The sequence below is a fragment of the Cyanistes caeruleus genome, chromosome 4, assembly GCF_971803275.1.
Source record: "Cyanistes caeruleus chromosome 4, bCyaCae1.hap1.1, whole genome shotgun sequence".
NCBI classification, from domain to species: Eukaryota; Metazoa; Chordata; class Aves; order Passeriformes; family Paridae; genus Cyanistes; species Cyanistes caeruleus.
Genome location: NC_141704.1, coordinates 71,003,244 through 71,017,273, shown reverse-complemented (window position 1 = coordinate 71,017,273; position 14,030 = coordinate 71,003,244). Strand labels below are relative to the sequence as shown.

Below are 14,030 nucleotides of genomic sequence, written 5' to 3'. Positions count from 1 at the left end.
ACACTCACTAGGTAATTAAATACATGAAGAAATAGATTTTTATTTTTTTTATTAAGAATGCATTATTAATTAGGAAGGCATGGCTTTAGCAGAGTCTGCTGATACCAACATTACTCAGCTAAGTTCAAAGTATGAACACAAGAACTTGATGACAGAAGCAATGTTCATCAGAGCCTCAACAAGAAAGTTGCAGTTCCAAGTTTTTCAGATGTCCTACACTTGCTAAGGCACCTCCAGAAAGAGGAGTCAACTGAAAATAGCACAGGAAATTTGAAACCCATTTCTATATTTTTCTTTTTTTTCCTGAACTTTCTTGTGGGCAACAGAAAACTCCCAATATGTGGAATGCAATGTAGTTTTTATGCCAGAGTCATGAGTCATCCCCTCAGTTCCAACCTGATCCAATGCTCACTTGAATCTTGGAAAGGCTCAAATCAGCAAGATGAAATTAAAATTGTATTCATGAAAGGAGCTCTTTACTCTCCATTCCCCTCCCTCCCCCAAATACATCAGCACCAAGTGAGAAAGGCTCGATTTGAAAGATAATTATTACACAATTAAACTTGGACATAGCTAGTTTGCTACAAGTTCCAGCAGACAGACAAACAAGAGCAGAATCAGAGGTTATCAACCTCAATAGAAATTCCAGCTCATGCTTTCCCCAAAAGCCTCATTTAATTTATCCAGGATTAAAAAATAAAAGAGAAATGAAAAAAAAATCACATAAAAGCATTTCACATAGTATATAGTGAAATACTATCATTTCCACCTGAAATATTCATCATCATTATTATGTTTTTCCATACTAAATTACAAAGTCTCCTGCACCCATCTTCCCAATATCTCATTCTAAGTGCTTGCTACTTTAATCCCTTAGGAAGCAAAAGGAGCCTCAGGTGTCTCTGGATCAACAGAAACTAAACAACACAGCTTGACAAAGTATATCAAATTGTCAATCAACTCAATATAGGTTTTCCACTCCAGAGATAGCTATCACCAGCTGATGAATTTGGCTAGGGCAGGTTTAGTGAAGAAAAACTAGGTCTTTATTACCAAATCAGTTAGGAGTTGTTCTACCGTACTGCCCGTAGGATGGGAGTATAAACACCATATTCTTCACAGCCTCATCCACAAAGAATTCCACCTTCAAATTAAGGCTGCTTTGGAGTTGGACCAAACCAATGAAAACTCACTCATCAAACACAGTGATGGCAGCATGCTCAGTCTTTGCAATACAAAACTGGCAACTAACAGCACATTCCTGATCACATCTCCAAGGCTGAGTGTACAGAACTGCAGTGGTGGCCAGGCCCTCGCTGACTGCCAAACCTCCAGCCATCATCCCTTCCTCTCACAGCGACAGGGCAGAAAATAACAACAGCAGAAACTAGAAAGCTTAAGCTAAAATCACAAAGGTCATTGATGAAACAGACTGGAGTGCTTTAGAAACTAGCACGCAGATTTAGCTGAAAACAAATCTTATTGATCACCAATTACAATGAATACTTAATTCTATCATTCTGCATTATTATTAGACAGTCAGAGACAGCCAAGCTGACCTCAAGCATGCTGAAGCATCGGGGCCAAGCAGTGCACATCTTCCCAGGAGCTGATTTACCCATCGTTCTCAAGTGAATTCACCTGCACACAGCCCCACCGTACAACTGCTAGGCTGCAAAATAAAAAAATAGCTCTGCTTAAGAGTCAAACCCCAGGACATAGACCATATGAAAGGAAGAATGAAACCTGCAGCATTTGGTTGACCTTCAATGCCCTGAGAAGATGACAAATTTCCCAAGATGAACAAGTGCCCAAAATACAAAGCAAAGGACTGACTTTTAGGGATCAAATGTTAAATAGGCCTGCGAAATTGGAGTTGTTAGGTTGCACATGAAAGAAGGGAAAAAAGAAAAAACCACCCCAACCCTCAACTGCAATTTTACATCCCTCTTGGAAAATTTGCTTTAATAAGAGAGAGGAATGGATACAACCTTCCCCTCACCTGGAGATTTTAATCAATTCAAGCCATTTCAAATCTGGCAAGAAAGCCCTACCACAGTCCCCATCAAACAACATTGCCTTTCATTTTTGCTTCTCAGGACTACTTCAGAGCAGTCTAAATAACAGCAAAGAAGGAAATTCAAGTTGCAATTCAAACACTAAGCTCTGGAATCCCACATTGCCTTCAAACACCTGCATGAAACACTAACTTCATGCTCTATGCTCCCTGCTTTCTTCTAGTTTACTGCACAGTGCATTATTTACATAAAACAGAATTTCTTCTGTGGGAAAGGCTTGCATGGTACTTCAAAGCCTGAATAAATCAGGGACTGCAGCTTGAACTAACAAAAAAATCATCCAAAAAATTCCTTTCAATATCTGCATTGTATTACCTTATCATGCTACCTGTCTAGCTGAGTTATTCAGGTATCCACACCAGAAATGACAGACAATGTCTCTCTATGATGATGTGATGTTACTTCAAATGAAAAAAAACAATAAATAAAAATCACAGATTAATTTCCCATACAAATGATGACTCACTACTCCCAAATCCTTCCTTATAGCAGGATGCTCACTTCAGTCTGGAAGTCTTCATGTTGCAGCCTGCAGGAATCAGCTTATTTCCTGTCAAGGGCTGGAAAGCCTTACAGGAACTGGTTTTGGTTGAAGAACTTCTCCAAGGTGCTTACCTGTGGGACTTATCCAGGTAAGGGATGTTAGCTCCCTCTTCTTTGAGGTTCAGTGTCCAACCACTCCTACTGCTGGTAAGAAGAACAGAAGAAACATCTGCCCATAGCAAGGACTGCACTGGTGGGCAAAGTCCAAATTCCATCCTTCAGGGAAAAAGAAACAAAGACTGAGGAATTCATGTCTGTTCAAAATTTCATCCTTGACTACTGAAAGCATTGGAAGCACATGTGTATGTTTAAAAATGGAATTGTCCTCATTTAAGAATAAAAATAATTTCATCCCATCACCATTTTTCTTGGTCCAATCCTGAACTGCAGATCCAAACAGCTGAGAAAGCATGGAATAGTCTGCTGGACAGCATTAAAATGAGCAACTCCTGTATCTTCCTAAGATAAGAACACAAATCACAAAGAAAGGCACTCTGAGAAAAAATTTCTTAGAGGAAGACCTCAATTATTTTCCAGCAAGGCAGGTAATATGCATTTGGCTATTTGTTAGAAAAAAAACCAAAAAACAAACCTGTTTTTATACAAGATTTTACTCATATATTAACTATCACATATTTTGCAAAACAAAAAGAGACCACAGCAAAGTAAAATCCCAATTTTTTCCTATATTTAAGCTGTGATAGTATGTCTGAAATGGGAATCCAGAGCCTCACCAGATTAATATCACCACTTGGACCAGAGAATTTGCCATATCCACTTCTTCTGGTTTCGTTCAGTTGGAGCTTCTGTTTGTACAGTGATGATGGCTCTTGAACATTCTGGGATTTAAAGTAGTCCCTGAAGAGATGGCTGACAAAAATATGATGTTACTTTCAAGATGCTTTTTAATTATTTCTACCCTCATCCAGAACCTGCAATCATCTGATCTCCTTCACTATGCTCCAAGCTCATTAAAACTGGAACGCTAAATAAGAATATTCAAAATATTTTGTTTTGCATTGCTAAAGGCACCACTGCAGGTACTTGACTCATCCTTCAGACTGTAAATAAATAAATGAAGTCTAGGACAGGTCAAATAAAGACACTATGTTTTCTGTGTTTTGTTGGGGTTGGTTTTAGATGACTTAGGAGATTTGAAACAGATCTTTTATTAAGGAATTGTTCCTAAGGGACTTGACTTACAGAAATTAATTTATACTTGGCAGTGCATTTGATTGATTGCAGTTCCTTTTTTTCAAATACAAACCAGCATTTTCACTACCAGGTGTGGTGGTTGGAAATGTTGGGACTGTAGAACACTGCAAGGCTAATTTCTCCTCCAGTCTCCATCATTTTTATGTAGCTCAGCATTTTCTCATCCTTACTGAGATCTGCTGCAAATTTAAAATACCCTAACAGGGCTGAGAGAGTATTGCAACAGTGTTTATCTAGTGTATCATTACAGTTCTTGTTACCCTAATTCCACAGTTCTGAGCAACAACTCTCATTTTATGGGCAGGTAATTGAGCTCTATGATACATGAATTGATTTGCAGGGGAAATACATTAAAACCTGGCTGGAAAAGAAAATTATTCAGGATCTTCACTCTGATTGCCTTTTACAGCTACCACTCTAGGACCACTGAAAGAGCTTACTTTAGCTCATGTCAATGAAGCTACAATTCAGTGTTTGTCCAAAAAATGTTCACATTCTAAAATGAAGGTTACTGTGGTTTCCTGAGTTATAAAGGCAGAATTAAAGATTACTGCAGATTCTTAGATCAGGACCACTTCCCAGCTCAAGAACTATTTAGTGGGAAGAGCCAAGGCAAAAGGCAGCATTCAAGCAAGTGTTGCTGATCAAGTGAGTTATGGGTTCTACATGAAAATGTTAGCAAGGGTGATCCAGTCAGATCTCATGTCTGCCTGTGGTTCAGCACTGCAGCTGCTAACACCCAGAGCACCAGATCCAATCACTCCTGAGGAGCAGGTTTGTTCAAGCAGGCACTGTTGTTTCAGGACCAGTGAAAGACAGGACAGAGACAAAATTGATAGTACTCCCTCAGTGCAAACAGAACTTGCCCTGCGACAAATTTGCTCCTCTCTGGCCCTACTTTTAACATCCCTGCTCTCAAATTCCTATTTTTAGCAGCTTCTCATAAAAGGCATTCTTACTCAGAGAAGTGAATGTTAGAAGTGTTCATTTGAATGAAGCAAACAATTAAGCAACATCTTCCCTAAAGTGATTTTGTAAAAGTTATGGTTTAGTTTTCTTCCTAATTGCTTGGAAAAATCGGATTGGCGCAGGAAATGGGAAGGGTTGGCTAAAAGGAGTCAGCTGATGGGAAGCAGCCAGTAACTCCTGCTGCTGCTGACCTGCTGCAACTCCCAGGTTAAGAGGACAAGTGCCTCATTTGTAATCAAGTCTATATAAAACACAAAAGAGGCAGAAGGACAAACCTGGTTCATAAAGGCAGCAGTCTGTGACCAAAAGCAGCAGAGTCAGCAGCCAGTGTTTCACTCCTGATGAGAGCCCACTTGCAAAAGTTCCACTTGAGTACCTGCTGCAGAGCAGAGGCTGTTCTTCATTGATGTGTCAAACCATGACAGCCATACTTCTGTTGCTATTCAAAGAACAGGGATAAACTCCGGGGTTTGTTAGGTTTTAAATAGTTTCCAATTTCAGGCCTAATAGAAGGCAAAATGGAAAATATCACATGTAATAGGACTTAAAAATAGAAATATGGAAGAACACAATGTTATACTCATGTTACCTATTACTTTTTTCAGCTGAGCAAAGTCTTCACAAACACTATAAATACATATCTTTTTCCCCCAATGAAAATAATAATAAAAAAATCTGTCTTGTAACCTGAAAGAAAAGAGATAAAACCAAAGCAAACCTGATTCTTGTAAACAGAAAATGTTGCTTAAAAATTGAGTTTGGGGAGCATAAATATTTAATTGCCTTGAGCATGTCTTAGGAATTCACATTTACTCAAAATAGTGTCAAGAGCAAACAAAACTGCAAAACAATCTCTTTTAGTAGGAAATACCTTGTGAGAATCAAGTGTTTTCTTATCATCTTTCACTGTTTCACTTGATGTCTGAATCTTCTAACTCCAACTCCTAGAACAGCATCAGTGGGGGAGAGAGACAATGAACACTCCTTCTGTTATTTGACTGACTGCAAGGTTTTGACATGTAGAGTATTAATAAAAATAATTTATTCTCACAGGGTTTTGTCAGAATAACAAGCTGGTAGCTTTAAATATGGTTAAGAAAATTTTATGTATGTTAGGAAAAAACAAATAAAAAGAAACATTTGCAGTAGTAGGACAAAACCATCATAAAAAAGGTATATAGCAGATATACATATTTATATTCATATATATATATCTCCAATTTCCCAAAGCATTGCTCTAAGAATTAGACAAAACTGGCTACAAAATTCAGATTTTTTAGGTTATTTATTGACTGTAAAGTGAATCCTGACTGACAATAAATATCACTGGGGAACATTAATTATTAAATATACATTGTCCAATCTTTAACAAATCAACTTTAGTAAGAACAGTTTTAAATCTAAAAATAAAAACAATTTCCAAGACACTTATTTTAAGTAATTGCACTAAGAAATAGTAAGACCTTATATATAGTTAAATGACTAGCAGCCAACTCACATCATCATAGTAAGAATAATATATATGTACTGCAATTTTAAGTGTTATGACTTCAAGAACTTGTAGTAATAACCAAGCATTACTTGCTAAATAACACAAAATTTGTCTGATTAAGTCTGTTTAAAAGAATATGCAATGGGAATAACTAAGAGCTGAAATTAATGGTGTTAGCTTGTAAAGACAGAAATTTACTTCTTACAAGTAGGAAAACATGCAATATATTCCTATACTTAACACATGTTCGTAGTACAGACATTCCTGTTAATAAATTTCAGGTTAAAATTGACAAATGTGACATGTTCTACTATATGGAATTTCTTCAAGTGGCTGTTGTTCCATCGGACAACACAAACTAAAAAATGTCCTGCCTCTCAGAAATATTATTCTGTTTCTACTCTTTACTTTATTTTTTTATTTTTTTTTTTCACTTTTAGAAAAACACAGATTTTTTTTTTTTTAGTATTAGAAAAATATAGGACAAAAACAAGGCTTAAGTTTTAGATAGGGAAGAGAGAATAAGGAGATGCTTTATAAGCTGAAATATTTTTCTCTTAAAGCTATGGAGATGGACAACCATGTTCTGAAAAAAACTCCTTTAATTCATGACAGAGTATATTGGGAAGCATGGAGTGTTCAAAGTGTGGATTTTGAGTAAAAAGTAGAGTAATTGTGATACAGTGAGGCGCTGGAACAGAGTGGAGTGAAGATTTGAGGCCTTGAGGGCAATGAGAAAACTGTTTTCCTGCGAAGCTCACAGAGACAGATGAAGAGGACTCATGGCCCATACACACCTCAGAGTGATGTGAAATGGGAGGAGTGAACTCATGGCAGATTTCCGGGCAGCTGGCATCAAACAAATAGAAAACTATAACAGAAATATTTTTCTTGTGAGAAACTCCATAGATTAGCAGAAGAAGATTTCTGTTTCTATACAAACACTGATAAAGAGACTCTAGCAAGAATTGGGACTGTTTTAAACACCAAAGTTCCAAAGTCTTTTGTCTCTATCTTGTCATGTGAACAAGGGAATGCTGGGTAGTGCGGGATAAAAGGGTTTTCTGAAAGTTTATTCTGGTGTTCTTATTCTTGTAGTTTTGTGAATAAACTTTCTTTATTCCTTTTAAGTTTTAAGCCTGTTTTGCTCTTGCTCTAATCCATATCTCACAGCAAGAAATAAGTAAGTTTTCTAGTATTTTTTCAGTTACTGCTTTAAAACCACGACAACTGTGTTTTCACCATCACGTCAGATCAGCTCTTGGACTCACAGCTCACCGCAGACCTCGAAACAGGAGGCAAAGATCTGCACCACTTGGCCTTTCAGAACTTCTCACCCATCTATGACCTTTCTGGGGCCAGCTTCACAAAATGAGGGGGAAGCCATTCCAAAGAACACGACCAAGGAAATCACACAGCACTCGGGATTTGTTCCAGGCATCAAATTTTTAATGGATGATGTGAAGTAACACCGAAGCAATTCCTGTCCACAGAAAAAAAGATTTCAAATGGTTTTGTCTCAAGGACAATCACTGGAGGTTGAAAGTTTCTGGGGCTGAAAGTTACATGAGGTCCTCAACACTGAGCAATCAATATCCCCAGAGTCTAAACTGTGAAATTACTACCTGGGCAAGGAGAACATTTTCAGGATTTGCAACTCATCTCAAAGCCTCAGTAGAACTCAACCAGCAGAATTCCCCTGAGATGGCACTGTGCTCTGGAAGCCCTCAAATACTCACTAAAACAGACTTGACTTTCACTAGGACAGCTGCTCATGAAAATCTGGGGTAAAACCTATGGGAAGTGGCCATGTGCACGCATATTCCTTCTTCCCACAGCAGGCACAATCAAATCCTCCTTTGAATGGCCTCCAAGTTGAGCAGCACTCATTGGCACAGCCTCTTCTCCCACAGACAGGCCAGCGAGCAACACGGCAGCGCCAGCCAGGTGGGCAAGGACAAGAGAGAGCAGATGCCAACAAGGCTTGGAAGCTGGGCCAAGGGAGGTTTACGCTGGCCATTGGGAAGAACTTGTGCCCAGCGTGGGCCATCAGATACTGCAATGGCCTGACAGGGGCTGCTGGAGTCATCATTGTGGCACGGGTGCAAGGCAAGCCAGGCCGCAGCGCTCGGGCCCCGCTCTGCTGACCATGCTTGCCGCCATGGCTCCCAGCTTGGACTCAACATTCTCTCAGGGCTCTCTGCAGCCAGGGCGTTCTGTGCTTCTGTGACATCACAGCCTCTGGGGACGGCACGCTGGCTGGCAACTGTCCCCAGCTGTTGTTCCCCCCCTGTGCCCAGGCACAGCTGCTCGCAGAGAGACGCCCAGAGCCTCGGTGCTGCTGGCAGAGCACTATGGCTGCTCACGGCTCCTCCGCGCTGCTGCAGCTTTACGTGCTGCTGCTCTTGGCTCATCCCCTTGACCCTGTGAGCAAACCTGAGCGCAGCACGGATGCCTCTCCTCTGCTTCTGGAGGATTGTCATCTGGACGAGTCGGACCCTGAGCGCATCCGGTGGGCGGCCAGGACATTCCTGCTCATCGACCTGCTCATCATAGGAATGGCCATGGGATGGTCGCTCGGAAAAAGAATTCAGAGACGCTGGCGAGAGGTGAGGAGGGGGGTGGGGGGTCAGGCAGGCGGGATGGGGCAGACCTTGAGGGCCTCTTGGGCACCCTTTGGCCAATGCCCTGTGGCAGAAGGGGCCTGAGCTCCTGGCTGGGGAATGCGGCCCAGGGGCTGAGCTCCATGGACAGCACCAAGCAGAGGCGGCAGAGCTCTGCCTGCTGCAGCCTCTTCCCCGGGCCAGCCCAGCCCAACTGGGCCCGAGTCTCTGTCTCCCAGGCCAAAGGCAGCCCCACAGGTGCCGGCCCCGCTCTGCCCCTCTGCCTCTTCCATGGGGATCCCTGTGCTTTGCCTTGCAGCGGAATCTCCAGAGCCCTTCGGGCCGTGCGGGGCCCCGCCGCCATCGAAGACAGGGCTGTCCCACGGAGCTGATGCAGCTGCTGATGGACAACCGCGACCTGATGCGGCTGCTCCTTCGCGACAGCCCTCAACCAACCACCAAGATGGCGGCAAAAGAGGGCAGTGACAGGAGACTCCGCACCTCCCCACAGCTCTGACCTCCAGCGTCGCGCTCCATCTAAAGAACCTTACGGGGAACGGGTGACCAGTGCCCAGCCCAGGCACTGCGACGTTCCCCACCTTACAAGTTAGCCACACCCCTGTTGTTGTTCGATTCCCCACCACGTTTCCCCCAAGAAGTTGACCTTTCCCTTAGTGTTCAGTTCTAAACAGTTGAAGCATTGAAGTTTCTTAGCCTTAAGATTCTTACCCCATAGTCTTCTAGTAACGTTGGATTGTAGATTTTAGAAGTAGTCAAGTGAATAAAGTTCACGTTTTCTACACGTTGCTGTGTCATTTTCTTGAGGTTGCACCTGAGACCTGGGGACTCCTTGAGAGATGGCTTTGCATGGCAGCTCCAGACTGCCTGCAATGGAGAGCCCCAGTGCCCCAGCAGGCTTTGCAAGAGCACGGAGGGCAGCGGGAAAGAAGAAGGTGGCCAATATTCACCTGCCTCCACCTTCCAAGGAAGCTTGCAGTCAAACCCTGTCTGCCCTTTAGGGGGGACCCTAAAGGCCCCGGCAGGCATCACCATGGCCCCAGGACGGGGGGCTTGCAGCACTCTGGGGCACCAGGAAAGGAGCAGGATCATCCCTGGAAAGCTGTCTGGAGACAAATCCAGAGACGTCTCCCCTGGCATCCAGGCAAGGGCTGAATACAGGCAGGCAATTAGATCCACAGGCTGCCTGGGCTATGGCACCAATCAGTCCTGCTTCATAGATTTCGGGGGGCGGGGTTATACATATATATATATATATATATATATACACGCATATATGTATATATGTATCTACATCTGTATTTAGTTCTTTGTATTTATCCTGTTGACCCTCAAATAGGATTAGATTTCATTTTCCTACAAAACAAAACATCCGTTTTTTGATTTTTAGGAATCAACCATCTGTGCTCCCACTTTAAATCACTTCTCTCAAACTCATTCTGCATCTTGCTCCTTTCCAGCACCATCAAATACCTCTGTTAAAATACAGAGCATCAGTGGAAGGACGACAATCTTGTTACTTGCTGAAGAAAGTTAACTTGGATGACATACCTGCTTTTAAAAATCCAAGAGGAACAAAACCTACACATCAGCTTTAGAATTTCAAAAGCTGCTTCCTCAACTCTTCCACACCACTTTACTCTTTGGGGACATTCAGCAGCAATACCAAACAAGCACAGAAAAGAAATGGAAGAAGAAATGCAGATAGTCAGCAGCTGACCACCTACCAAAATACATTTTAAATGCAGCTCCAAGTTCTCCAAGAGCAAGTTTGAAGTGTAAATGGAGACACTCACACAAAATTACTACCAGGTGGTACTTTTGGCATTTCCTTGGGCTTTCCTCTTCATTTTTTTTTTATCTCTCACCTAAGGCAAGAGAAAAAACCCCAAACAAACACAACCTTTCAGGCAGAGAAAAGATGTGGTTGCTCTTGAAGAAAGCATTTCATTCTGCCTGGAGAAGAAGCTGCTGGGAAAAATATTAGCTTTTAGCAAAATGGCACTGTGCTGTTGCACTTGTTCTAGCACTGGGAGAAAGAACAGGCCCGTCTGTAAGGCTCCTGCAGCTCACCCTGGCTGAGGGTCATTGACCACTGAGCACTGCAGGCATCACTGGCAACAACGATGGTGGAAAATGGGGAGGGAGCAGGATAAATAAATGTTTGCCATTGCCTTAGCCAAAAAAACCCCAGACATCAAAAGCAACCCACCCTCAAAACAAAGCTATGAAAATAGTTTGCCTCTGAATTTAAAGAACTTCAATTAACTCTATGATGTCTGCTTTTGGTTCAGCATTCATCAATCTGAATTTGAATATGCACAGGGTAATGAAAGGTAACTGAAGCTTAAAAATCATGTCTATTGACTTGTGCATAGCCTATACTGAAGCACATTAAAAAGCAGCGTTTTGCTTGAAATCTGCACGGTATTAACTTCATTCAGTCTTACACTCACTAGGTAATTAAATACATGAAGAAATAGATTTTTTTTTTTTTTATTAAGAATGCATTATTAATTAGGAAGGCATGGCTTTAGCAGAGTCTGCTGATACCAACATTACTCAGCTAAGTTCAAAGTATGAACACAAGAACTTGATGACAGAAGCAATGTTCATCAGAGCCTCAACAAGAAAGTTGCAGTTCCAAGTTTTTCAGATGTCCTACACTTGCTAAGGCATCTCCAGAAAGAGGAGTCAACTGAAAATAGCACAGGAAATTTGAAACCCATTTCTCTTTTTGTCTTTTTTTCCTGAACTTTCTTGTGGGCAACAGAAAACTCCCAATATGTGGAATGCAATGTAGTTTTTATGCCAGAGTCATGAGTCATCCCCTCAGTTCCAACCTGATCCAATGCTCACTTGAATCTTGGAAAGGCTCAAATCAGCAAGATGAAATTAAAATTGTATTCATGAAAGGAGCTCTTTACTCTCCATTCCCCTCCCTCCCCCAAATACATCAGCACCAAGTGAGAAAGGCTCGATTTGAAAGATAATTATTACACAATTAAACTTGGACATAGCTAGTTTGCTACAAGTTCCAGCAGACAGACAAACAAGAGCAGAATCAGAGGTTATCAACCTCAATAGAAATTCCAGCTCATGCTTTCCCCAAAAGCCTCATTTAATTTATCCAGGATTAAAAAATAAAAGGGAAATGAAAAAAAATCACATAAAAGCATTTCACATAGTATATAGTGAAATACTATCATTTCCACCTGAAATATTCATCATCATTATTATGTTTTTCCATACTAAATTACAAAGTCTCCTGCACCCATCTTCCCAATATCTCATTCTAAGTGCTTGCTACTTTAATCCCTTAGGAAGCAAAAGGAGCCTCAGGTGTCTCTGGATCAACAGAAACTAAACAACACAGCTTGACAAAGTATATTAAATTGTCAATCAACTCAATAAAGAACTCCCACTCCAGAGATAGCTATCACCAGCTGATGAATTTGGCTAGGGCAGGTTTAGTGAAGAAAAACTAGGTCTTTATTACCAAATCAGTTAGGAGTTGTTCTACCGTACTGCCCGTAGGATGGGAGTATAAACACCATATTCTTCACAGCCTCATCCACAAAGAATTCCACCTTCAAATTAAGGCTGCTTTGGAGTTGGACCAAACCAATGAAAACTCACTTATCAAACACAGTGATGGCAGCATGCTCAGTCTTTGCAATACAAAACTGGCAACTAACAGCACATTCCTGATCACATCTCCAAGGCTGAGTGTACAGAACTGCAGTGGTGGCCAGGCCCTCGCTGACTGCCAAACCTCCAGCCATCATCCCTTCCTCTCACAGCGACAGGGCAGAAAATAACAACAGCAGAAACTAGATTTTTAGCTTAAGCTAAAACCACAAAGGTCATTGATGAAACAGACTGGAGTGCTTTAGAAACTAGCACGCAGACTTAGCTGAAAACAAATCTTATTGATCACCAATTACAATGAATACTTAATTCTGTTATTCTGCATTATTATTAGACAGTCAGAGACAGCCACGCTGACCTCAAGCATGCTGAAGCATCGGGGCCAGGCAGTGCACATCTTCCCAGGAGCTGATTTACCCATCGTTCTCAAGTCAATTCACCTGCACACAGCCCCACCGTACAACTGCTAGGCTGCAAAATAAAAAAATAGCTCTGCTTAAGAGTCAAACCCCAGGACATAGACCATATGAAAGGAAGAATGAAACCTGCAGCATTTGGTTGACCTTCAATGCCCTGAGAAGATGACAAATTTCCCAAGATGAACAAGTGCCCAAAATACAAAGCAAAGGACTGACTTTTAGGGATCAAATGTTAAATAGGCCTGCGAAATTGGAGTTGTTAGGTTGCACATGAAAGAAGGGAAAAAAGAAAAAACCACCCCAACCCTCAACTGCAATTTTACATCCCTCTTGGAAAATTTGCTTTAATAAGAGAGAGGAATGGATACAATCTTCCCCTCACCTGGAGATTTTAATCAATTCAAGCCATTTCAAATCTGGCAAGAAAGCCCTACCACAGTCCCCATCAAACAACATTGCCTTTCATTTTTGCTTCTCATGACTACTTCAGAGCAGTCTAAATAACAGCAAAGAAGGAAATTCAAGTTGCAATTCAAACACTAAGCTCTGGAATCCCACATTGCCTTCAAACACCTGCATGAAACACTAACTTCATGCTCTATGCTCCCTGCTTTCTTCTAGTTTACTGCACAGTGCATTATTTACATAAAACAGAATTTCTTCTGTGGGAAAGGCTTGCATGGTACTTCAAAGCCTGAATAAATCAGGGACTGCAGCTTGAACTAACAAAAAAATCATCCAAAAAATTCCTTTCAATATCTGCATTGTATTACCTTATCATGCTACCTGTCTAGCTGAGTTATTCAGGTATCCACACCAGAAATGACAGACAATGTCTCTCTATGATGATGTGATGTTACTTCAAATGAAAAAAAACAATAAATAAAAATCACAGATTAATTTCCCATACAAATGATGACTCACTACTCCCAAATCCTTCCTTATAGCAGGATGCTCACTTCAGTCTGGAAGTCTTCATGTTGCAGCCTGCAGGAATCAGCTTATTTCCTGTCAAGGGCTGGAAAGCCTTACAGGAACTGGT

At 41.3% G+C, this 14,030-nt stretch overlaps 1 protein-coding gene across 1 annotated transcript; it reads left to right on the top strand.

The window, feature by feature from the left end:
- The first annotated feature begins 4,475 nt into the window (after positions 1 to 4,475).
- Positions 4,476 to 9,702, top strand: LOC147653753 (uncharacterized). The gene is made up of 2 exons (XM_086885318.1): positions 4,476 to 8,906; positions 9,220 to 9,702. Exons 1-2 carry the CDS (start codon positions 8,652 to 8,654, stop codon positions 9,415 to 9,417), a joined length of 453 nt encoding a protein of 150 aa, XP_086741444.1. The 5' UTR covers positions 4,476 to 8,651; the 3' UTR covers positions 9,418 to 9,702.
- Positions 9,703 to 14,030: the final 4,328 nt, after the last annotated feature.

What these genes read in the sequence shown, in the direction of transcription:
- LOC147653753 (XM_086885318.1), top strand. Translation starts at nt 8,652, where the DNA reads ATGGCTGCTCACGGCTCCTCCGCGCTGCTGCAGCTTTACGTGCTGCTG. An exon ending in TTCAGAGACGCTGGCGAGAG is followed by an intron (nt 8,907 to 9,219) that starts GTGAGGAGGGGG and finishes TTTGCCTTGCAG; the next exon opens with CGGAATCTCCAGAGCCCTTC.